The sequence below is a fragment of the Triplophysa dalaica genome, chromosome 19, assembly GCF_015846415.1.
Source record: "Triplophysa dalaica isolate WHDGS20190420 chromosome 19, ASM1584641v1, whole genome shotgun sequence".
NCBI lineage: Eukaryota > Metazoa > Chordata > Actinopteri > Cypriniformes > Nemacheilidae > Triplophysa > Triplophysa dalaica.
Window position 1 is genome coordinate 7,089,863 of NC_079560.1, and position 26,916 is coordinate 7,116,778.

At 38.2% G+C, this 26,916-nt stretch overlaps 1 protein-coding gene across 5 annotated transcripts in view; it reads left to right on the forward strand.

The window, feature by feature from the left end:
• Nucleotides 1-26,916, forward strand: part of rimbp2a (RIMS binding protein 2a) — a 43,434-nt gene that overhangs the window by 10,731 nt on the left and 5,787 nt on the right. For 2 of the 5 annotated variants that reach the window (XM_056731174.1, XM_056731178.1), the window contains exons 3-17: nt 2,695-2,775; nt 6,088-6,177; nt 10,005-10,127; nt 11,262-11,366; nt 13,092-13,142; nt 14,224-14,401; nt 14,753-14,919; nt 15,452-15,537; nt 15,640-15,749; nt 18,736-19,530; nt 20,226-20,395; nt 21,393-22,376; nt 23,617-23,745; nt 23,886-24,029; nt 24,655-24,763. In XM_056731174.1, the coding sequence (XP_056587152.1) occupies nt 2,695-2,775; nt 6,088-6,177; nt 10,005-10,127; nt 11,262-11,366; nt 13,092-13,142; nt 14,224-14,401; nt 14,753-14,919; nt 15,452-15,537; nt 15,640-15,749; nt 18,736-19,530; nt 20,226-20,395; nt 21,393-22,376; nt 23,617-23,745; nt 23,886-24,029; nt 24,655-24,763 (3,322 nt within the window). Of the gene's footprint in view, nt 1-2,694; nt 2,776-6,087; nt 6,178-10,004; nt 10,128-11,261; nt 11,367-13,091; nt 13,143-13,538; nt 13,564-14,223; nt 14,402-14,752; nt 14,920-15,451; nt 15,538-15,639; nt 15,750-18,735; nt 19,531-20,225; nt 20,396-21,392; nt 22,377-23,616; nt 23,746-23,885; nt 24,030-24,654; nt 24,764-26,916 lie in introns of all 5 variants that reach the window. The other 3 variants (XM_056731176.1, XM_056731175.1, XM_056731177.1) reach the window with 3 other exon arrangements.

The window sequence follows — 26,916 nt, forward strand, 5'->3', positions numbered from 1 at the left end:
CCCTTGACTTGTAGGGCTGCTGAATATTAGCGCGCACACGCAATTATCTGAACTAGGTGAACTTGACTCAAATTAGTTCAAATTAGATCACATTATCTTCATCTTACCATTATGATCTGAATTAAACGTTACTGATGAGTTCGGTTCATTCAAGTCAGGTGTTGGCTTTAATCGCCGCTTTCCTAAGTGGCCTTTTATGGAACAGCCCTCTGATCTCATGGTTATGTTTTTCAAATAAGCAAAAGCAACAAAGTGTGAGCAACAAAACAGATATTCACTGATAATCACCACCCAGTCAACTCTGTGGCTTCTAGGCACAAGCGAAGGCAGGCTGCAGAGCCTCGTTTAAATCAATCACTGTGTTGACATCCTGAGCACTGCAGCATCATTATCACACCCCATGCATATATCTCTGGGCTTCACAGGAGGAATCCTTCCACCACCACATATGTGTGTGTCGTGAGAAAGTCTGAGAGATTGGAATACAACAAGGAGGGACGGGCGAGCGAGAGAGAAGACTCTCTGCAGTGTTTTGACACTGAGCTTTCTTTCTCTATCAGCGTCCCAGTGGGTGTGAGATTTCAGGAAGCAAATGAGACAGTTGCAACAGCGGCTATAATGGTACTTTTTCCTCATCTTTTACCCAGAAGAAAATGTCAGAACTTAGAGATGACTTTTTACAACTGTACACAGAAATGAGTTCTCATGAGGGTTTCATTTAAGTTTCAATCTCCAAAAGCTTCCGCTAAGATTTCTTTGAGAGAAATAAAAACAAGCATAAAGGAGGCGAAAGAGACACTGGAAATTAATAGTATCGAGTTCATTTGATTTACAGTAGCATAATTTTTTCTTGGCTAATCTGAGCACTGTTTAAGACACTGCTGAGATCTTATCTGAAACTATAGAGGGGACACATGTAAGGAAGATACCTCGAGTCTTTTTGTCTGGAGAAACATCTAGGATGCATGAGACAATCTTATTTCTCTTTCTAAGACAAACAAATGAGATATTAATGAGATCTCCGATAAGATTGATCTTTTCTGTTCGGTCCCATACATTTTCCTCTCTTCTTCTCTTTACTCCCCTGTGCACGTTGGCAACCTTTAAAAATGTGTAGGCAGGCACACTGTACGTCTCCTTTGAAATCCTAAGCAGACTCCCTAAAGTCATCCACTCCAGGGATTACCTCTGAAGTGTCTCGCGTATGAGAACTCACTGAATTATCTTTAACTTCCTTAATGACGACACCAGTTAGCATTTATTACAATTTCGGAAACACAGGCCCCCATTTCACATGAGACAGACAGTATGTAATTATATAGTTAAAGTGATAGTACACCCAAAAAGGAAAATTCTGTCATTTCCTCGCCCTCTTGTCATTTCAAACCTATATGGCTTCCTTTCTTCTGCCGAGCACAGAAGAAGATATTTAAGTTTGTAATCGAAGAGTTCCGGCACCCATTCACTTCTACTGTATGGACACAAATTGGTGGTGCTGGTTAACAACATTTTTTTATCATCTTCTTTTGTGTTCTGTGAAAGAAAGTCACACAGGTTTGAAATGACAAGATGAGTAAATTTTGGGTGAACTTTCACTTTGAATGAGTCATAATTTAGTTTGGATTTAGTGATAGATGCTTGCTATGGAAACCTGCTGTATGTCATGTTTTATGATTAGGGCGCACAGGTAACCATGTCTAACATTTACATGTATGCATTTGAGGGACGCTTTTATCCAAACTGACTTTCAGTACATTCAAAGTATGTTTCTTTTCGATGTGTGTTCCATGGGAATTGAACCCATGACCTTTGCGCAGCTAGGTCAACGCTCTACCATTTGAGCTTCCGGAACCATATTAGTGACAATTTTTTTATTTTTTTAATCCCTTGAATCGGAGAGGATCGCTGCAGCCTAACACATTTAAGAAATGAATTGCGGATGCATGTCAAATACATTGCTCATTCTCACGCTTAACATTCTACCTGAATGAGTGGGTTTCTATAGCAACTCCAGAGCCCCTCCCCCACCCTAAAACAACTGCGGTACATACCTCTTAGACTTACCAGAGGTGATTTATCATAGAGTCAGCATTAATAGCTCATACACATGAACCTCTTTCATCTCATCATCTCATCTTTAAAAGGACGTGTTGTCTCATAAAGAGGTTTGATTGGGTGAAAAATACCCCTTTTTAGCTAAGCTCAGCTGTGTTACGTGTTGACACAGATGAAATGGTTTTTACTTCCACACCACTAAATTCGAGCTCCCAGCTGTTCCTTCTCCACTGCTGTCTCAGGGGCCCTAACGCTACGCATCGCTGCTTTTAAACCTTCAATGTTCGGAGTCACCCACATACACCCTTACACACACGCACAGACCTTTTATATGGCACACCAAAATGCATTCTTCATGCTAAATGCCCATCTGACACTGTCCTTGATGTAATACTGCACTAAGGCCCTCTGGGCTAACTGTATTGGGATTGGCTTAATAAACTGCCAGTCGGTTTCTGAGGTTGTGATGTATTTGTCATGTAAGAGCAGCTTCTGCTTAGCATTTGCAGCCAATGAGAGGAGAGAGCATCCTCTGCACATCTTACATTCCTTTGAAATGTTTCAGGTTTAATTTGACATGAAGAGAAGGTTATGACGATGAGACAAACAGCTACATTTTGTTCTTCTACATCTTTACAGGAGTCTGAGGTCAACGAGCGGAGGAAAAGGTGTCTTCTTGAGAGAGAAGTTAAAAACAAGACAATAGCATGTAAGACCTTGGTAAGTACAAGCTGCACAATGTAAGCTCAGTGCAATGTTATTTCTCATCTATAGTTTCCATTTGAGTTCTGCACTTGCTGGTTGATTATGCAGTTTTAGCAAACAACACGTTGGAATTCTCAGCAAAAATATTTTTTACAATTTCTGACAGTTCAGAAACAGCTCGTTGCTTATCCCATTAGATGACATTTCCCGCAAAATCGTACCAGACAGCTCAACTTATAAATCTTTATTACTTTGCTTACCGTTTTGATTTCGAGTTAGGTACAGAGACAGTTTTGAATACTGATCTTTTATGCACCATTTGTTTATTTTAAATAGAAAGTTACACACAGCTTATTTTTGAAGTACTTAATATTAAATATTTTTAAATGAAATCATTTTCATTACTTCACCTTTAAAAATAATATTTTTCCACCTCAGTCTCAAGAACCACAGCCGAAATATATGTTTATAGCCTTGCAACATACCATTTATCATTTCTAGCTTTAAACCTAATGTAAACATTCTTTAGATTTAACATTTGGATACATTTGAATTGACTTCAATTAGTTAATCAACTTGAACAAACTATCACATTATAAACTGAATTGTGAAGTTAAGAATGTCTTGGAGAACTTTGAGCTGCAGAAGATAAAGCCACTGCACAACGCGGCAAACAGAGATTTTTAGATTTGGTTTTATTTATGTAACTTGTAGATAGTCCCATCTCAAAACATCCAAAACATCCATCTCCCCACTGTTCATATGAATGAAGCTACAGCACACCACCTCATTGAAGACTTAGACTTAGATTTTAGACAAGTGATAGTTCACCCAGAAATGACAATTCTGTCATCATTTACTCACCCTCTTGTCATTTCAAACCTGCATGACTTTCTTTCATCTGCAGAACACAAAAGACGATACTTTAAATAATATTGTTAACTGGCCCTCATTCACTTGCATTGGTTTTGTGTCCATACAATAAAAGTGAATAGATCTTCAAAATATCTTCTTTTGAGGACTATCACTTTAAGATCAAATCAGTTTAACTTTATTTCCATAAGAAATTCTGTATATACATTAGCGCATCCTGGCAGGCTTGGGGAGGATGCTGTCTCTATTCCGACCTCTGTAGCTGTCATGGCAACCACCTGCTCTCGGTTGGAGAGCATCTCTCTGCTTTCACAGCAGGATCAGAGGCTCAGAATTTGTTTGTTGCAGGTACAGGCTGGAGATGGTCTATATGACTTGTGCAATATATTTCAAAACTTATGAAGCTATGCTATAGCTTTGTGTGAGGAATAGACTGAAAAGGCTAACTTGAAGGGGGATTATCAGTGAATAATGACCTAAATTCTAGCCTGGTTCTCACAAAGCTGCCGTGCAGCTTTAGAAGTCATAAAAACAAGCATAGTCCTGTGATGTTTTTGTATGAGTCTGTTTTTTTGGAAGTTTAACCCGCTACGAACTGTTAAACATTATCAAATACTTTTTTCTAAAGGTCCAATGTGTGTTTTTGCAGGATCCCTGACAGAAATACATAACTATGTGTCTCGCATGGAATTTTCCTTATAAACGTAGAAACTCCTTTACGGAGCACTTTTCAAACATACAGTATGTCTTTTGGCAAAGAAGCAAAAATCTGATGACATCTTAGTTCTGTGTCAGCCACCGTAGTGCTTCAAAAGGGAGAGGTGGACTGAGTCTCCTGTTGTGTTTCATGGAAACCAAATGAAATGAGGAAATTAGTATGCAATGTTGTCTTTTCCAGCTAAACTATTCATTTCAATATTAGCAGTAGTTAGTACTGTATATATTTCATGTACATACGCAGTGGTGTTCAAACTTTTTTTGTAAAAGGAAGTCACGCAAACATCATATTATATGTTCGGAGAAAATTCTACCTTTTTTCTTTCGGGCTTAAATGTTTCTGAAATGTATTGAATCTCGCTGTGTCTCTCTTTTTTCTGTTTTGTGCCTGTGGTTGTGTAACAACTCCCACACGCCTCATATACATCCACAATGCCGCAGTGGTCGGCCATGTAAAAAGTCTTGTCTCAGTGCATGTTGTGGAAGGATGAGCAAAGCTTTTCTGAGCAGCTGTAGTACCACGGGCCAAACTGAAGGGTGGAGTTTGGGCAGCCAAGTCTGCCCAAATTTGTCTTCCTCGTGGCGCTCTTTCCCTCTCTTCTTAAAGGGATACTTCAACCTAAAATTAACATTCGTCATAATTTACTCACCTTTGAGTTCTGTATAAACATCTTTGTTCTGATGAACACAGAGAAAGATGTTTGGAAGAATGCTTTTAACCAAAAAGATCTTGCCCCCCATTGACTCCCAATGTAGGAAAAATGACTCTATCATTTTGAAGAATGTTGGAATGCAAACAGTTCTGGTATTGATAGTATTTTTTCAACTATGGTAGTCAATGTGGGGCAAAATATGTATGGTTATAAGCATTCATCCAAATATCTTTCTCATGCTGCCTGATCCATCCATATGGAAATCGGATGTAAATAATGTTGATGTAAATCTTCAGTTTCAGTTGATAATCCCTTGATGGTCTAATCTTTGCCATATTAAAGCTTTGTTTAATCGTTCATGACTGAGCACATTACTGAACATCTTTTGCTCTCTGTTTAAAAATATAGCCGTGCCGTCTGTCTGTCAGCCGTAAAGGTCTCATGAGCAGAGGTTAAAAAACGTCTTTTCATATGAGGTAATAGAACATGATGCCTAAAATGTTTCTGTATGTATATGAGGAAATATTTTACTTTATTTTCTCACTGGAGGTAGTCGTTGTTTGCGGGCAGTAGCTGTCAGGTATAGGGCGACATTGTGGTGGACAGACAAGGTTTATGACAAGAAAGCAGTCCTTCACATGCCGTAGAGCAAACATGCCACCTGATATGCTGTGACATGCGGGTCAGTCAGGACAGGATGCTTAGTACGAGACCCGCACAGAGTTCATCCACGGTGTGACACTTTGAGAAATGACAGAGATTGACAGCTCTCTTAAGCAGTCAACATTCAGGATCTGAAACCGCTATCTCAGCTTTTTGAGCTAAGGATAAGATGCAATCCTACCATATCTTGGGGATTTAAAGGAGACTGTGTGCTCTCTAAAGTGCGTATCCTACTGTGTTTCAGAAATTTAGCTTTGTCTTTATTTTAAATGTTGAGTCTGTTACATTTTAATTGATGACAAGTCTTACTTTCTAACTTCCAGTAATTTTCTAAAAGCATTGATATACGAGCATTTTGTTAGTTTTTACTTATTAAGTGAAATGTGACATCTGTATTATACTCTTTCTTTCCTTATTGTAGAAGAACGAGCTTCAGGATGCTTTGCTGGAGAGAAAACGTCTCAATCGTGTGCTGCTCGGTCACATCCTGAAGGCCTCGAAACACGAGAAGGTAAGAGGCGGTCATCATCACACGCCAGCTGATCTCGTCAGATCAATGGCTGCTCATTACGCAGCTCTTCAGGGAACACGTGCCTCAGGGGTTGTTCTCTGCATCTCATCCACAGTATTGATCTTAAACTGTTCCTGTCGGTGTTCAATATATCCGCCTTGTTTGTTTTGACCAAATTCGGCCCAGTAAAAGTGGATGGGCTTTTGCCTGTAAGCATTTATTATCGTTTGAAATGATCATCCAAGTAATTTACGCCTCATGGCTAGAATACTCTATTTTTTTTAAACTAGACGTACACTTTCAGACTTTTTGAAAATTTCGGATGGAAACACACTATCTGATTAAATCTGCAGACTGTCACAGACTTTAACAAGTCCAGACTGAAAATCTGGGCAAAATCTGAGCAAAAGTTTTGTTGTGTATTTAAGCCTTCAGATGGAACGAGCCTTAGTCTGATCACTGACCATCTGATGCATATTGCATACAAAAACAAAAGCACGGAAACAAAGTTGGGTTTGGAGGATGCAAGGTTGATATTCTGAGTTCTTTAAAGGAAATAAAACTACTTGTTTGGATTTTTCAAGGTTTGATAAGATTTTGTATTCTTATCTTTAAGACTTTAGAAGTATGTCGGCGCCAATAGCCTCATGGTTAGTGCGCTGACATTTAGCATCAGTGCGACCTGAGTTTGGTTACGGTCTTTGTGTGTCCTTTGCTGATACCATTCCCCACCCAACACTTTCTAGTCAGCTCCATACTGGCCTGTAATAATAAAGGCCTAAAAAGCCCATAAATACAATAAAAAAAACTCTTGAAGATTTTTGTGTGGATTGAGGCACTTAGTAACAAGTATTCATGGGTTTCAGACACGTGACCTTTTTGGCCTGGGCACCATCTTGAGGACCTACGCAGCCTCTCCGTATTATAGAGTCTATGAGGTCACGCAGATCCGAGGCTAATTCTTTCACTCTGTTTAAGAAATCATGTCCACAGATTAATAGACCATACCCACGAGTTTCCAATACGTGCCCTCAGTTTTGAAAGTGGTACCATTCATATTTCAAATCCACAAATACATAAACTGTGCTCAGGCTTTCCATTCCAACAGTTTTGTAAACTAGGCTACGCCCTAATATTTACCTTGGAAAATATAAAAAAATGTCCTATTTTACATTTGTAGAAATTGATTATAGAAATGAGAATTTACAGAAACTAGATTAAAGAAAAAAAAATTATACATGGGTATAGGGGACTTCGCCTAATGTTCACTAAATTTTATAATCCGAAACACTGCAATCGTAACCCCGAATTTAGCAAATGCATGATCATTTTTTGTCTACTGGCTTTTAGATTTTCTGCTTTTATTGTAATATGTTTTATTTGCAATCATGTTCTCCGCAAAGCCATGTGAAATTAAATATATTAAAAAGAAACCCGTAGGCTAATCTATTCTCCCCATTTTTAAAAGAATAGAAACACACAAAAAGATAAACATTCATTCCCTTTAAGGCCTGCGCGATTTTCTTGATATTCTTGTTGATATTAGATTTTACTTTAAAGAAAGTTATGAAACATTTTTAACAAAAGTAAATGAATGCTGTATTTTTACATATACATCCAAAACAAACTGGTCCTGAATTTTTTTAATTTCTTTTGTAAGGAATGAAAAGCGTGAGCACACTCTATGAATTTGTGGATAGCGTTACAGATTTCAGAAATTAACCGAGGGAACGAAAAGCCCAACTGTGGCCAAATTTGCAGGGCATGTTTTTTCTCCAACAGGGACCTCGCAGGGTCCGTACTACGAGGATATTGTAAAACATGAATCCATTTCTTTGAGATTTGCTTTTATCAAAGATATAATCATGTTGCTGTACGGTCCTACAAATGCCGGCCGCACCACTGTGTGACATCACGTGAAATTCATGAATACACAAGCAGATTTGCATATCTCTCTTTTTTGTATTATAGTTTTTGAGTTATGGTCAAATTATGTTATTGGTAAGATTACAAAAGTAAAGTAAAATATCAATTTCTACCCACATTTTTTCAGTGTGTTTTCTGTATAACTGTGCACAAGGATTGTGAAATCCATACAAATTGATGGTCATTGCATTCAGATTTTTTAAAATAGCACCCAAGATGATTTTTTTTTTCCGAACACATCGTTGAATCAAAAAGGGGTGATTGGGTTTAAAATTAACTAGGGCTTTCAAATGATTTATCACAATTAATCGCATTCAGAATAAAGTTTTGTGTTTACACAATACATGTCTGTATACTGTCAATATTAATTTTGTATTTGTAAACAAAATTTTGGAAATGTTTACATTTGCAGTATTTATTTATATTTAACAATAATGTAAATTACATTTACAGTAAATGTTCATTCATTTTAATATTTTGTTTTTCTTAAATATATTATGTTGTATACATACAAAATTAATATGCACAGTACACAGACTTATATTGTGTCAAATATAAGCCATTTTCTGAGTTAATTTAATCCAAAAACTAGGTTTTTCCCTATTTGTACCAATGCTGGGTTGAAGATAATAGAGTGAAGGTTAGAACAAGCTGAGAAGTGGATCAGACATCATGTCAGTGGTCAAACGTTGTGCTTTGTGAGACTTGGCTTAAAGCAGAACATGCAATATAACATAAAATATAGTTCAGTGATACTCAATCGTATTGTGATGGAAATCGGGTGAATGCCAAATAAAAGGAAGGGTATAAGTGCTGTAATCTCTCATCCTCATACATGAATGCTCTGCTAGGAGAGATAATATGGTGCTAACACAGGACTGCTGAGAGTGGCGATCATTGTGTTAATAGTGTCATTTTCACTGGTGCGTTTCGCCAAGCGGTCACGACCCGGTTTGGCAGTCTCTCTCCGAGTGATCCACACTCTTATACTTTGCTCTAACAGCAAAAAGGGGCCATCAGTCACAACCCCAGACACACGCCTGAGATAAAATGTCTTCTGTTTAATCAGGTAGTGCCGCCCGCCTTCATTCCTGCTCCTTCAATGATCAACTGCTCATTTCCTACTAGCATTGTGTGCCTGCCGAGTTGCTAACAAGACCAGGGAGGGTAGGTAAATAACCGCGAATGGGATGGGTCAGCATTGGCGTCCGCTGTCTCGTATACAAATCTTAAATCGATACGGGATGTGAATCAACAGCACTGTATCTCCGAGCCTGAAGAGATGCAGCCTAATAAATGAATGAAAGTATGAGCATTTGTCAAAGTGATGTTGCCTCCACGTGATACATTGTGTGGTGTATTTTGATAGGTGGATGCAATTGGTATTTGCCCCTGTACAGGTTAACCTCAGTCTGCACTCATTAGGTTATTGCTTGTGTTTCTTTTCAGCTTGGCCAACATTATGAGTCAACGTAAAAGTCAAACGTATTTCTGAGCACTTTATTTATGGAACTGTTGCCTTGGAAATAAATCTTCTGAATGTTTTATTATATGGTGTACATACCGCAGAGTTCTGCTTTAGGGTCTTACAAAGAAACTCTGCATCATAATGAGAGTGAAAGAAAGTACAGAAATAATCTATCAAAGAGATGAATGGTGTTTCAAAACATATCGCTTAGACCTACACTCACTGTTCAGTAAGTTATTGTGGTCTTTTGTATAATGTATCCGAGCACTAATGCGGAGTCAGCTATTGTATTTTTTGTTGTAGGCACAATTAAATGTCCAAGGGCTGATGTCTGGCAAATAGGACTGCAGTTCTTTGTTGAAGTAACAGTTCGGTATGTTTAGCTGTGTCATACTAGTTGAATTCCTCAGTATTTCATCTCTTTCATGTGCAGGTAAAGTTCGACTATGATCAGCTCAGAAAGACTTTTGGTTGTGTGAGTCAAGAGAGAGACTTAGCCAGGCAGGAGAAGGCTCAGCTGCAAGACAAACTGGAGAATCTTGAGCAGGTCCTTAAGGTAAGGAAGTCTAAATCACCATCACATGTTTCGTTTTAATTTTAATGTACTTTAGTTTAAATGTACAAGTATATTGTAGTATTACTAAGAACCTGGTCATACAAGTTGTTGGAAGTTTAGACGATTGAGAAGGCAAATTTAGTTTAGTAATTCATTTATTTCTTCATTTTTGTATCTGCGGAATCTGTATTGAAATCTTTCTGGCTTTAATTGAGATAATCCTTTCATAGATCATCCTGGACTCTCGGTTCTGAATAGAAAGTGATGCAGTCTGAGAGTGAAAGAGTTTAATTTATAGGACTTGTTTCGGGATAACATGCTGTTAATGACTCATTGTTTAATGAAAAGTCTTATGTCCCTTTTTGCTTTATTGACGTTTTGTGTCATGTGTCTCGGGGAGGAGGATGCTCTCATAACAAGTAATCGACTCCTCATCTTTGAGACGAGAAGTATGCATTCATCATATGCATTCCTCATTATTGACTTTGTGATAAATGAAGAGAAGAGATGACAGATGAAGTATTGCAGCAATAAAACAAGCAAAAAAGAGCTTTTCTGTTTTATGTATAATATGAAGATCGTCTCTTATCTTGTTAAGCACTTCTCCTTACATAATCTGTGTTTTGTTTCTTAATGACAAAGACTATGGTAGAAATAGAGATATATCTTACATCTTATAAACTTCTTTAATATTCTGAGCATAAGCTACAAAACATCATCTGCCTCGATCTAGCATTTTTCTAGTTTAACTACGTACAGAATAAAGGAGATGCCGAACTGAAATTCTGGGTACAGAGAGTTCGCTGAAGATGGCGATTTCGTTTTTTAATCGATGTCCGATGTATTCTCAGTGTTGCCACTGTTATCATTCAGTGAAACTGTTCTGCCTAATCTCTCTTTTCCCTCAAAACACACAAGTTAAAGCAATGATTTGTAAGATTGATATTTTAAGATTTTTTATATTTTTTACACTTGTTATCGGATGCTTCCAGAGTGACTTCAATTAAAGATCTACATTTTATATACAGAATGCGTATTTATGTGTATATTCATAAGACTCGTTTCTTTGTATTGTGGCACACATTGTGTTATTTTACATTGATTCCTCTCTCTTTATATCTCTGTTGTTCTAAGCATATGCGACAGGCTGCGGACCGGCGGCAGCAACTAGAAGCAGAGCATGAGAAGGCCCTGGCTTTCCTCAACTCCAGACAGCAGGAGATCCACCTTCTACAGAAGGTGATAAACTCCATCACACACGCACACATTTCCACACACAAATTAATATTATTTCTCCTGTGTATGGAATTTAGCGGCGTATAGCGGTTGGGTTGCGTAGCACTACGGTGGCTGACACAGGACTAAGGCCATGTTCAGACTTGACTTCTTTTTTGACAAGTAAAAAAGGTGCTTTTTTGGTAAAATTAAACTATTTGGTTACATATAGCAGCCGAACGGCAAGATTTCAGAGGCAGCGTATGTGCAAGAAGGCAGCCCAGAGAAACAGATAGGTAGCGTAACGGAAGTCTATTTGAATAGGCCCCTTTCAAATGACGTCACGCATTTTCCATTCTGCTGCTAAGCAGTGTATGTTTACTCGTAACATCTTGCAGACAAATATTCGCTTACGACAAGATAAAAGCTAGAGAAAGGATACTTATTCTTTGTTAAACAGTACCTGTTTGATTATGAAGGTAAGTCTTTTGTTTACTTTTGGTGTTAGCGAAGGTGCTAGAATAAGTAACGTTACTTGAATATTTGTTCTGTCAGTTTTTTTTTCACTGTTGTTAAATTTCAGCACGACGGCAGAACAGAAGTTCTTCTTCTTCTTCTTGTTTGTTGCAAGATGGATGTTATGAAACAATGTTTTGCGAAAAGTAGGAAGTTAAGTTATGTTATTGTGAAAAGGGCCTATCATAAACAGAGAGCGTATTTGCCATAATAATTCACACTACGATACAAATTTCTAGCTAGAAAATGCAATCAGAAGTTGTTAAAAGTGAAAATTTAACTTGCCTTTATAGAAAACTATTTTCCAATGGTTGTATAGGCCGCCATTAAATTTTTTCGAGATTGAGCCTTCTCGACCAATCCCGTTCTTCGCTTTTTGTTATGGAAACGACAGGGTTCTTCATCCTCAAAAGACCCTCTGAGCTGCAGAATAAGACTCTGACACTGTCGTTTAAAAAAGCGCTCGGGATGTTTTTTGAAAACACTGTTTACTCCATAGGATTACAATGAAAATCAGACATACACACAGCACCTTTAATAAATTTACACAAGCACACATTCTACATCACGTCATAATATATCAGTATAGGCAATTGCAGTGATATTAAAACCCATTCATTAAAAACCATTGATAGCGGCATAGAGCTTCAATACATAGAATCAGAGCAAACATATAATAAGATCATTTCTGCAGACCTGTTTGCTTTTCTTTGTGTCTGCGTCCTTTCAGGAAGGAGCAGCGACAGGCAAACAAAGCAATTAAAGCCGACAGCAGACACACCATCACCGCAGGTCCCTGGGGAGGGGTTCTCAACTTAGCTTTTACCTCGCTAACATACAGCACAGTGCTCACACACTGGCATATACAGACGGATTTCTCGCTAATGCAGCGTGAATAGCAATCACAGTCTGTCTTTTCTTACTTGCTTACAAACAAACACTTTTCACTGTCATTTTATTCATTTATGAGTCAAACTGTTATTAGCGCTCAAAACTGTGACTCACACTTTTGCCCTTCAGATACTGAAATTTCTTTCTGGGATCAATAAAGCAAATCTGGGTTTAAAATTAACCCAAGTAGCCTTGCCAACCAAATCTTGGCACAAATCATTCTTAGAGAATCAGTGCGAGATTGTAAAGTTCTGCTGACATGGCAGTTACTCGTCGGGTTTCGAGTTAATCCAGGTTTGCTTCCGTACGTGAATAAATAAATGCCCTATCTCTTATTTTCAGGTTCAGGTTGAAGGTGAGAAAGAGCGAGATGAAGTGGTGCATTTACTAGAGGTAAATCTGCTTGCTTTTTCTTTGACTTTTCACTATGAAAGACCTTATTTACATTGCTGACTTGGTAAGCCAGGTCTGCATCTTAAGCAGAAAAGAAATGTCTACCTAAATTATCTGATAAGTGCAGAAAGGATTGGTGCAGCCTGTCGGGGTCCTACATCTGTTTGACATCATGTCTGACAGTTGATTTACTCTGCAACCTTACGTTAACTTCATATTTTTCTTTTACTTTTCTTTTTCATCGTTATTTTTGCATCTTTTTGTAATATTGTTTTATTAACACCCAGTGATTTTGTTTGGTTTTACACATTAAATGATAGATTATTTTGTGTTATTTTCATTCCTGACCCTTGTCAGTTTGTCTTATTTTTATATTTTATTTTTGTGTTTAAACAGAGTCATAATTCAGGACAAAATGCAGGTACACACTCATACAGAAGAATTATGAACTTTCTTGTCAGTATTTTCTGGCATTCAAGCCTGGCATACAAACATTGAATTAATGTGCATAACTTCTAAAACAACCATCATCTCATTATTAAGTGTCAGTTTTGAATACAAGTTTTTCCTGCGACAGGCTTGCATCCGTTATTGTTGTTTATTTTTTATGAACCTCTAATGTTTATCCACTTTTTTAAAGGGATAGTTTACACAAAATGAAAATTCTGTTATCATGTATTCAACCTCTTGTCATTTCAAACCTCTATGACTTTCTTTCTTCTGCAGAACACAAAAGATATTTTGAAGAACGTTGGTAACCGAACAGCACCGGCACCATTTCACTTCTATCGTATGGAACAAAACTAATGCCAGTGAATGGGTGCCATCGCTGTTCGGTTAAACGTTCTTCAAAATATCTTCTTTTGTCTTCTGCGGAAGAAAGAAAGTCACACATGTTTGAAATGACAAGAGGGTGAGTAAATTATGACATATTTAATAACCAACTTCTTTGACGTTGTGCGTTGAATAATAAGAATTAAATGATCATAGTATTGCTTCAAGTGGGTTTGGTATTGGAATATGCAACATGATTTCAACATTTATACATTTCTTGGTGTTTATATTTTTTCGACCCTCAAAGGTCAAGGTTCATGACTTAGAACAGAAATGTCGGACACAGAGTGAACAGTGTAATATTTTGTTAAAAGAGCTGGAGAAATATCATCTGGCCTCAGACAGGGAGGAGAAACTCAACACTGACTCGCCAGAGCAAAACGTCAGCCGCGTTTATGAAAGCCTGCAGAGACAGGCTGATAAAAGTGAGTTTTTCAAACAGTTGAAGGTGTATTTTATTCTTGGAAGGTTCTGATATCTTTGTCATGTATAATTATTGTATTCGCTGTGAATAAATAAAAATAATACTTACGCAAAATACAAAGCAAATACTATGTATTATTATAAAAAATTTACTACCATTTAGTGTCAAATCACCCAGTAAGCACATGATAATATCATTCTTCCATGATCCACCTATATATTTCAGTTATGTTGAAATTCACAATTTGTCACAGTCTGATAGTAATTGGCAATTGAATTTATATCTTTCAAGCCTATAATTTAATTTCTCCTTGATTGCCTTGTTATTGATTTCTACTATAACATGCTTGCAGGTGATGAGAGATCCGACGGATCCCCATCGGTGTCAGAACTGCCCGTAGTACAGCAAAACGACAGAGACAAGCCAGAGAAGCTGTCCGTCACACCCACCAAGTTTATGAGTCACGGAGTCCACACCCAGAATTGCGCCAGCAGCACCATGCAAGCCCCCTCTTCAGAGGTCTGTTTCCCTCAGCCAATCCCGTGTTTCTGTTGAGCACAAGTTAATCTTAGTAGATATGGAGCAAGAGATGCTGAAGCCGATACGGAGCATCGGCTTATTGTTTTGCTGTGAGCAAATTGCATTTCATGCTTTTATACTTTGGCCTTTTCTCTAAAGAATTATTTGATTTATAAATGAACACATATCAGATGTTTAGGTGAAAGATAATGTCTGATTCTTTAGCAAGGAAAGTCATGTAGTGGAGTTTAAGGCTGAAACGGAAATTTACATGTTGACTTTATTTAGAAAAATGTAAATTTTCTCCTGGTTATTTGATTGACACCAGCGCAAATAGGCAGTAATCATTCCGCTCATACATGAGACAATTCACCCATGAATGCATGCACTGTGTACATTTGTGACGGGACTATATCTGGAATGTTATGTAATGATAAACACTGTAATAATGCATTCGTGCTCTTATGCAGCCTAAAGCTTTGAGACTGAATAAGGTAAGATCATGTGCCAGCTGATTTTCGTTTTTACATAGATGGATAATGAAGTGAGGCCAGCTCGGAAGGCCAAGTCCAAGTCAAGATACACAGGACAGGTCCGTCTCTGCACTGCTCGTTACAGGTAAAAAATCCAATTTATTATCACACGTCTCCTTAGATTTTCAAGCCTAGTAGATTTGAAACGGAAGAGCAAGTTTTTTCTCCTCTCTCTTTTTTGGTTTAGTTATAATCCCTATGATGGACCTAATGAGCATCCAGAAGCAGAGCTCCCTCTTGTGGCAGGGAAGTATTTATACGTCTATGGGAGCATGGACGATGATGGATTTTATGAAGGTAAACAGCTGATTTCAGAAGTGTACAAAGTCTAAATTAACCCTTTAATGCATGAAATTAGTTTTAATGCTCTTAGAGCAAGAAATGGCTTTTTGAATGGAAGTCTATTCTGGTGACCTCCATTTGTGTGGAAGGGTTATGAGTTTACATTAAATGCTTATTTAAGAAGAATTTTAAAGTCCCATTGAAATATGGCAGTGTATATTGTAAATGTTTTGTCAAAAATTCGTGTGCCCTCATAATCTTATGATTTTAAACCTAAAATCTGAAAATGCACTTCCTTCCTGTATTGACTCATTCTTCAATGACGTATGTAAGACGGCTTGGGCGGAGCATCCGTTAACTCCTCCCCTTCAACTGTCAGTCTGCTGCCAGTTCCATTTCAAAATGCAATGGCTGTTTTTATACATCCAATCAAATTGCAGAGAAAGAGGAAAGCCACAGCCACAATTTTTCTCATTAGAAATTCTATTTTACTCGGAAATGCGTCAAAATACGGAAGTAAAAACGATCCCAACATACGGTCCACATGGACTTCACACTCTAAAAAATGTCTAAACTCTCATTTTTAAGGGAAGTATTTTGGTCTTAACTCATTTAAAGTGTTTTAAAGTCTTTTTATGTTTTAAAGGTCCAGTGTATGAAATTTAGCGGCATCAATGGTGAGGTGTGCGAAATTGCATCAAAAAACTCTTTAAAACTACACGGACATCATGTTATAAGCTTATGTTGCGCATCAGTCACTCTCTCCTATGGTGAGTAAACACTTTAGTGACTTGATTCGAATCCTATAAACCACGATGGCTTTTTATTCATAACTTGTACTACCCCGATCTAAAAGAGCATTAAACAAGCGGATAAAACAAATCAAAGTTATACAATCTACCAGAGGCGTTGGTAGACCTAAAGCTCTACTGGGGCACAGGCCCCATTACTTGTTTCTTAAAAACCTGCTGTGTGCAAGAAGTATGCAACACAATGCACTATACAAACTAATCTTGCTTAAACCACTATTCTAACAGTGCAACAATACTGGGGAAGGTAAAAAATATTTCAGCATCTTCCACATACTTAACATAAACTTTATTAACATGGTTGCATGCAATGTATGGAAATATTGAAAGCAGAGAGAATTATGTCGTGCTCATCTGCATTCATTTTTACATTACACAAAGATAACAATCGATAATGACATCTTTTCAAAAATTTACAATGACAATATTGAAAAGAAACCAGTCGTTTTATGGCTCCAACTGATATAAAGAACATTTAAAAAACAATATTTTCTGGTTTCACTGCCTGAGCCAAGTCCAAACGAAGTTGGTTCATCTTTTGAACCAACTGTACTGCATTAAACTGTTCTGCCTATAATAGCACATAGTTGTCTCAGCCATAGGTACTGCCAACTTTTTATGTAATGTCCTAAACGAGAGCTAGTAAATTAAATATTAATTTCAGTTCTGGAAGTGCGGAACACAGATGCTTTTCTATCAACAGTGGAATTTTACAGACTTCGTACGTTTTTGTCCGAGACCTGACTGGCTGGGGATGTACAGTAGTTTGTTTATCAAGTCTTACCTCCCTCAAAAAATCATCTCTCCTTTTTGCTTCCATTTCCCTGCTTGTCACAAACAAATTCTGATGTCCTGTGGCTATTATTGATCAAGTCAAAATAAAATGATCAATATTATTTAGAAACTTACTGTAATTTCGTCATGTTTTCATAGCCAACCTCAGTCTCGTGTCATCCCCTTGCGCGCTTGCGTGCTGCAATTGTTGCAAGTGTAAACTGGGTCACATCCATTGTTGGGTGTAACTAGTTACTAAGTAATTAGTTACTGTAATTTAATTACTTTTCCAAGTAAAGTAAGGGATTTCTCTTATTTTTTCTGTAATTTAAGTACAGTTACTTCTGATGTAATTGAACTAATTACTGTGTAATATATTCAATGGTGGAAATGACATCAAAATTATAAGTCTTACTTTACTTTAATGTATGCTGCTCACATTTGTAAACTTTGGTTAGTTAATAAGAAAAATCAACGTAGTTATTTATTATGTATTTGATTTAATTAAATAAGCCCTTTCATGTCAATCCTTGTCTCAATTCTAATCATGATGTAGGAAATAGAAAGTAATTAGTAATAAGTAATTAAATACTTTTGGAGAAAGTAATTTGACAGTAATCTAATAACACCATTGAATATGTAATTAGTTACTAGTAATTCATTACTTTTTCAGAGTAACTTACCCAACACTGGTCAGAGCAGATATACGCGTGCCCCAGTAAAAGGGGTCTAGCGATTCCCCTGCAATCTACATGCAATAACTTTGATAAAGTTCTAGGTGATATTTGCTCATTGATGTATTAAGAATAACGTATTGCGAAATTGCATTGTTATACGTGGCACACAGGCAGTGCGGTGTGCGTTACATATGCCGTGGAAGGACAATGGACAACCGCTGCCAATGCACTCCCTACACACTGCTACCCCGTTTTGAGTGAAACGGGTGTAAAATGTTGTCACATATATACTTCTTTGCCAAAGGAGATTGTGTTTTTTTTAAAAACGCAGTCTGTAGAGATGTTTGTCCGTTTAGGGCCACTGTAGAAACAACATGGTGAATTCCATGTGAGGGCACCCTCGGTGTATGTAGATTGTAGCTCATTCCAAGGTAAGAAAGCATACCGTTTCATTATGTAAGTTCTTAATACACCTCAAAGTTATGTATATTATTTTGCATTTCTGTCAATAGATTCTCCAAAAAATGACACATTGGACCTTTAATAAGGATTTTAAAGGACATTTAAAAATAGGCGACAGATTTTCAGTGTGAATAGAATCAATTGGCATTCCCCATCAGCATGTAATAAAATGGCATGCTCACAATGCATTACAAATACAACTAATCTAATGAGATCTATGAGTCTCTTGCAGTTTAGCAATCAGTCTTCTCATCAATTTGTTCTATTTTTGTTTTCCAGGTGAGCTGTTGGATGGCCAGCGTGGTCTGGTTCCCTCTAATTTTGTGGAGTTTGTTCAGGACAAGGAAAAGTTAGCCATAGAAGGAGCGGAACAGGGTCGGCTGGAGCAGAGCTGTATGAGTCTAACTACCATCGATGGAGGAGCCTTAGACAGCCTGGACAGTGACCTGCTTGGCCATTGCAGTAATGGGACAGGCGCTTTGGATGGTGAGGAGTTGGCAGACGACATTGTGCCTTACCCCAGGAAAATCAACCTGATCAAACAGCTGGCAAGAAGTGTGATAGTGGCCTGGGAATCGCCTATAGTACCCCTCGGCTGGGGGAATATCAACGGATACAATATCGTAGTGGATGGAGAAGTTCGTTCCACTGTGCCCTTTGGGGGAAGGACCAAACTGCTTCTGGAGAAGCTAGACCTGGTGGCCTGCACCTATCGGGTGTCGGTGCAGAGCGTGACGGACAGAGGGCTTTCCGATGAGTTGCGCTGCACTCTGCTGGTGGGTCGCAATGTGGTGGTGGCCCCCACCGGCTTGAGAATGGACGAGATCATGCAGGACTCTGCTGAACTCGCATGGCTGCCCAGTAACAGTAATTATGCCCATGTTGTGTACTTAGATGGTGTGGAAAATGCTGTGGTAAAGCCTTGCTCTTACAAACTGCGTTTCGTGAACCTGAAGGCCGCCACAGTATACAAAGTAAAGGTGTTAGCCAAACCCCACCAAGTACCCTGGCACATGCCACTGGAGCAAAGAGAAAAACGAGAGGCCGGGGTGGAGTTTTGTACACAAGCTGCAGGTAAAACTCAATATATTACAAAAATATTGCTAATATGGGTTAAATATGATATGTATTGGCTAAGCCACGATCTATAAAACACATGGTGTAATTTTCCTATTATTATTGTAAAAACATCTCTTAACGTTGAGCATGTGAAAATTTGCAATTTAGAACATACAATAGAAACAAATCAATACAGAAATATAAAAGAAACATCAAATTTGTACATTATATACATTTATATATTACGTATATAAAATGCAGAATACATGATATAATTGTATTTTTTAAATGTGCGTTGACAATACTTATTGTAAAAATCACTCGTGTTTAGACCTTTATAACTTCTTGTTCTTAAATCACATATAACAAATAAAAAATCTAAATCTAAAAAATCTAAAGAAAACTTACTCCACATTTGAACCATACTGCTTAAAAGTTTGCAAAACAGAACATACAATTCACATCAATAACATCAACAGCTCCCACTTTCCCGTTTTCGCTTGTGAATAAATAGAAGTGAATAAAGCTTGAGGTCTTGTGTAACAGAAATTGATTTTGCAAGGATAATTGGAAGAATTTATTAGCTGAAATACTCACACCATTATTCAGCAATAAAGATTATTGACTGTTTGAAAGATCATACTGCTCTAAACTTGAGCTCGCAATTAAATTAACTAAACAACATGCATACCAAAACTAATTTGCCGCAGTCATCTCCTCCCTCCCAGGGCCCCCTATGCCTCCTCAGGAAGTGCAAATCCATTGTGGTCACGCCCCGGGAATCGTCCAGGTCCACTGGAAACCCCCTTCTCTGACGTCTCTGGGAACCTCCAATGGTGCGAACGTCATCGGCTACGCAGTGTGCACCAAGGGTCAGAGGGTAAGGACATGCATGCATCAGCTGTCATATTTAGTGATATTTATATCAGAATGGTGATTACTCATCAAGAGCTAATTCTAGCAAAAAGTGTTAGCGGTGACCTCTGTTGGTGAAGCGGGGCGGTCGCAAACATTTTGTTGAGTGCAGCATATCTGAATAATGGTTTTATGTTACATTTTTGAATAATCAGGAAGATATGGCATCAAAAATGTTGAAGTTTTCTTTAAGGGATTAGTGGTTTATTGATTAGAATGATATCATAATACAAAGGTTTAAGAGTTGCTTCCAACAAACGTTCAAAAATAAAAAAATGTGCTTACAGGTTGTTCTCAACAGATTTCCAATGGGGCCTCAGGATGACTAATAATTTAAAAGAAAACAAACCAAAACAAAGATATTTAATGAAAACAAGTAAAAACCAAGATATTTCTTATTATTTGTCCATTTTCATATTGAATAAACACTTTTTCAGTTAATATCACAATTTTTGTGAAAGTTTTTGTGAGTGGGGGGCCTTGGAGTAAAACCCCTGCTGTAGCTATATTATTATATAATACATACAAAATATATTATTCATATATTTTTTATGTAATACAATTATTATTTAATTGATTCACTATTCTATAATTAGTATTTTTATATTTTATAAATTGTAAAAAATTATAACTTTGACATGCATGTAAAAAAAAACATAACATTAAGATGACACCATTATTTGGCACATCACGGTATACAAAAAGATTCATAATAAATCATAAATAAACATTTAATAATCAAACTATTATAAATGCTTTTTTGAGCAGTTCCTATATATCCTCGTAATGATTAAACTTCAACTTATAATTCTATGTTGCTTTCTCCATCCAATATATTGTTGCTCTGCATCTTTGAATTTGGGAAAGTATGTTTATTTCTTTATATGGGAGAGAGTTTTAAGAGAGAGATGTTTGAATTTGGAGTGAAGCTTTATTAAATAATGGTGCAATGCTGTTTTCAGATTGCTGAGGTGTTGTATCCGCTGGCAGACTATGTGTCAGTCGAGCTGAATCGGCTCCAGTGTTTGGAGGCCCGCGAGGTTGTAGTCAAGACTTTATCAGCACAAGGAGAATCTCACGATTCCCAAGTCGCCGTCATTCCAAACCACCTGCTGGTGCCTCTTGCTAAAACGCTCCCTCTTCCTCACCACATCCAGACTACTGTCCCACCCCAGCACTCCCGAACCTTACCTCCTCATCCCACACACCTATCCCGAATCCAGCCCTTCCCCCTTCTCCCTGGAGCCCAACACCCCATTCATCTCCAGCCACTTCCTGTTCATCCAAACCAGCCCCCATCTCACCTGCATCCCCACAGGATGCCTTATCCTACACAGCCCTCTCCAACACATCTCCAACTGTTACCACCAAACTCCATGCCTCAACCTCAACTCGCCTTACCGATGCCCCAACAGCAACCCGCCCTCCCCATGCCCCAACAGCAACCCGCCCTCCCCATGCCCCAACAGCAACCCGCCCTCCCCATGCCCCAACAGCAACCCGCCCTCCCCATGCCTCAACAACAACCCGCCCTCCCTATGCCCCAGCCCCAACGTTCCCTCCCCATGCCCCAGCCTCAACAGGCCCCCCAAATGCTCCAACCCCAGCCAACCATCCCCATGCCCCAACCTCACATTCCACAGCTCTCCCTTCCCCAATCCCAAAGACCGCTAAGTGCCAGAGAGCTGGAAACCAAAGAGCCAAGGCCAGGAATGCTTCATTATGGAGGGGGCCCACCTCAGCCATGGGAGCCTGGCTGCTCCCCATCAGGCATGCCCCCGGGTCTGCCACATGGACACACCCTGAATGCCCCGCTCTGCCCGAACCGGCGGTCTCCATCACCTCAAAGGATCTTACCACAGCCCAGGGGTACGCTCATTCCTGATACCGTGGCCAAGGCTATTGCCAGAGAGGCAGCCCATAGAGTGGCTGCAGAGAGTGGACGGGTAAGTAATGTAAATAAAATAGTATGTTTTCTATTCTATTTTCTAGCTTATTCTGTATACCATGTTGAATCTACCACTGTCAGAAATATCCTTAAAATAAAATAAATAGACGGACTGTAGATTAGATATCCAGACACACTTGCTTAACCTCAGCATAACTGACGGATCTCATTAGTTCTGCTTCAAAACCTAGTAAGCTTACCACCAACTATGAAACCATCTTATCTGAAATAAAACATCAGAAGTGACTGATTTGGAATGTTTTAAAGGGAAAGTTCACCCCAAATAAAAATTCTGTCATCATTTACTCACCCTCGAGTTGATTCAAATCTGCATAATTTCTCTGATGAACACTAAGAAAGATATTCGGGAGAATGCTTATAACCAAACAGTTCTTGGCCACCATTGACTAACATAGTAGGAAAAATTACAAAAAAACTGCCAATGAATTACAAAAACTACTTCTTTAAAATATCTTCTTTTGAACACAAAGAAATATATGAAGCAGTTTTTCCTACTAAGGTAGCCAATGGTGGCCAAGATCTGTTTGGTTACAAGCCTTTTTTCAAATATATTTAACTGTGTTTATTAGAACAAAGAAATTTATGCAGAAATTTATGAAACAACTTGAGGAAGAGTAATTGAAGATATACTTTTCATTTTTGGGCGAACTGTTCCTTTGAAAAAGCAGCAACTTTATGATTCATGAAAATACTGCTTGTGTTTTAAGAGACATAAATGGGAATTGATCTCAACTGGGTTAAAGGGAAACTTAACTTAAAAATACAAATTCTGTCATCATTTATTCACCTTCATTTTGTTCAAAACCTGTATATGACTCTTTCTTCTGTGGAACACAAAAGAAGATATTTTGAGAAATGTCTTTGTGGTTTTGTGCCCATACAAAGTCAATATGGGCAAGTGTTGTTTGACTACCAATGTTCTTCAAAATTTCTGATAAAGAAAGTAAGTCAGACAGGTTTAAAATGACATGAGGTTGAGTAAATAATGAATCTTCATTTTTGGGTGAACTGTGCTTTACAATGTTTATAAGCTAACGGCCTTATACTTCTGCCCAGCTAATATCATCAGTACTTATTATATTCATTCATGAAATATTAAGTTTGCTAATCTACATATCTGTCAAGTGACCTATGCCTATGATGCCACTATAGATGGCTCACTATGTTTTAGCACGCGACAATTCTTAAGATTTCTGAAAGTACTTTAATATATTTAGATGGAGAGGAGAAGCCAGGGATTTTACTCTCAAAATTCAGATGAGGAAGAGGATGAGGAAAGCTATCAGGCCCACAGAAGAGGAGCATCTATGGATGACTTCCTCAGGGGCTCAGAGCTGGGCAGGCAGGTATGGCAGTTTAAGTGATTGCCTTACCAGACACTAACAGGAATAACAGGCCATTTGTAGTGGTGGTGTTGTTTGTCTTTGATGTGTCAAGTTAGCTCGGCTTATCGTTGTTGTATTGTCTCACATCTGTCCTCTCGCAGTATCATTACAGTCAGAGTGAAGAGTACCAGACCGAGAGCAGTCGGGGATCGGATCTTTCGGACATCATGGAAGAAGACGAGGAGGAGTTGTATTCTGAGATGCAGGAGGAAGGAAGGCGAAGAAACTCCCACAATGTACTTAAGGTATCCCACGATCCACTGTATCACAATTCACAATATTTCAGTTTTGTCTAAATCTATTTACCCGTTCATCTGATACACGTGCCTGGCTCGAAGATACCTTACGGTTTTTGTTAGGTCACAGTTTAACAGTTTATTTTATATTCATAGTAATTAATATTTTATGGTTTATTAATTGCAGTGACTTAAATGAATTAAAACTGAATTAAAACTACTCAAGTTATTGTTTCTTCTTCTGGAAGTTAATTTTGGGCCACATAATGTTGTTATGTTGTTGCTGCTGAAGCCGTCTATATGTGACCCTGGATCACAAAACCAGTCTTAAGTAGCATGTGAACAATTTAAGTTAAAGTCAAAAAGACATTGTATGGGTAAAAATTATCAATGCCAAAAATAAACAGGATATTCTCAATATTTTGTTTCTTCTGCACCCTCAGATTCCAGAGATTTAAACAGTTATACCTCCGGCAGATAACATATCCTAACAACCTATACATCAATAGAAAGCTTAATTGTTCAGCTTTCAAATTATGTAAAAATATTTATTTCGAAAAATGTACCCATTAGACTGGTTTTGTTGTCCAGGGTCACATATGTGTTGTGTATATGTTTTTTCTGCTGATTCCAGACCAGAGGAAGCAATCCATGTTCCAGTCAGCTGGATCGGGAATCAAATCGGAAAGTGGCTCACAAAGGCACTCAGCCTCAGCGTCGACCCCTCACCGTCCCATCCATTGGTCAGTGCTCCTATAGAAAGAGACTGGATGCGGTGACCAAGGCCGTTCTGACGGCCAACTGTCTTCGTGGGCTCCTAAATGTCCCACTCTAAATATTATGTGATAAAGGAGCAATTCACCCAAAAATGACTATTGTCAACACCTTCATTTTACACTTTTACACAGAAAGAAAATGGTTTCGGAACCACTGATAAAATATGCATTTTTGGGTGAACTGTTCTTTCAAGTTGTTAAATGTCCATAAGCTTCTCAGTGTGTGCCAATCACCGCCCTGTGTTTAAGCCATAACCATATCCTGTTGCTTTCAGCCATTATAGCCTTCTCTTATGTGTACAATAACAGTCTGCGAAACATAAATTGTATCATAAAGCATCGCACAGAGATTACAGTAGATCTCTACACTGAGGGACAGTCAGCGGCGTTAAACAACATTATCCAAAGCAGCTAGACATCACCGCCCTATGTACGTTCAGAATAGCTCTCACATGGAATAATGGCTCAGAAATAACCTCTGAGAATAACAGTGAGGGGAACTTCTCTCCCGTCAAGGAGGATGTTTACTATGGCAATGTAGCGCGTCACAAGACATGGTCCTCTCGGAGGCACGGGGGACGCAGGCCTCCTTATGGTACGTTTCAGCTCCCTTGCGTCACCAGAGCGTGTTAAGAGCAAGCCCGAAATAAAGTATAATGCCAAAGAGAACCCGAACGCATGAAACACCGGACTGCACCAAGACGGAAGGCTGTGAGATAGCCAATAGCATCGTGTTTGAACAAAGAATGCACCTCCCTCCTGCACTGACCCACTAATGGATGCCTGTCAAACCCCTTCTGTTTTCAACCCGACCCTACTTTTACGTTTGCCATGCATGACTGAATGGTACTGTTTAAGTGGGCGGAATCTTACGTTGTACGAATGCAATGGAAACTGTAAGTAACATTTCACCATCCTGACTGGAAGATCATCGTAGAACGTAAAAATCTTACGATCTTAGCAACTCTAGCATGTTGGAATCACAGTCAAACACAGCACTGTACATGCAACAGCGACAAAGAGGAACAGATGTAGGTTTATCCAGGAATAATCAGTCCCCTCTGATGGGTCTTTATCAGATCCAGAGCTCTGCATGGTCACAGTAGCTCAGACTGTGTCTTTATCTCTATCTCTGCCTGTCAAGCTCTCTGTAAAAACCTCAATGTTTGGCTTGTTGCTCATCTGTAATTGGCTGCCATATGTGTATTTCACTCTCGATCACCATACACCCACACACAGGCACACGCACATACATATGCAGCAGTCACACGCATCACAGTCATCACATTACTCTAAAAATATCTGTTTTCTGCAACCCACTCAAGCGTGTTTTGCAAAAAATGTATTGTCTACAGAGCGAGTATGAATAGGATATATAAAGACGGACTCAAGGCTCATGTTGGTCTGGATTGCATGTCTGTTCATGTCATCTTATGAGATCACTGTATGCTGTCTTTGGATGTATGTACAGTATGTTGACCATCATGAAGTCTGTAAATCTTTAACTTTGATCATTGTTATAAAAACATTGATATGTGGGTAATTGACCAATAAAGAACAATTTAGGTTAAAAGTGACATTAAAATGTGACGAATTGAAGGACAAATATTTAACGTCTCTTTTTAAAGGGATAGTTCACCCAAAAATAAAAGTCCTGTCATCATTTATTCAACCTCATGTCGCTTAAACTTTCATGGCTTACTTAAAAATATTTTGAGAAATGTCCCAGCGGTCTTCCATGCACTGCAAAAAATGAATTTCTTGTGACCAAAGATATTTAGTCTTGCTTTATGAAAGAAAAAAAAAGAATTAACATTAAATTAATTTAATATATAAAATTATTATAAAGCAAGTATTAGTAGGTTCAAGTTTAGATTAAGTTCATTTTTCTTACTTAATTGACTGATTTTTTTTCTTTCATAAAACAAGACTAAATATCTTTTTAGTTATTTAGTCTTTTTTGCAGTTTACAATGGAAGTTGATAGGATCCATGTTATTTGGTTACCAGCGTTCTATCTTCTTCTTTTGTGTTGTATAGAAGAGAGAAAGTCATACAGTTTTCGAATGACATGACTGTGAGTAAGTAAAATTATGTTCATTCTTAGGTGAAGTATCCCTT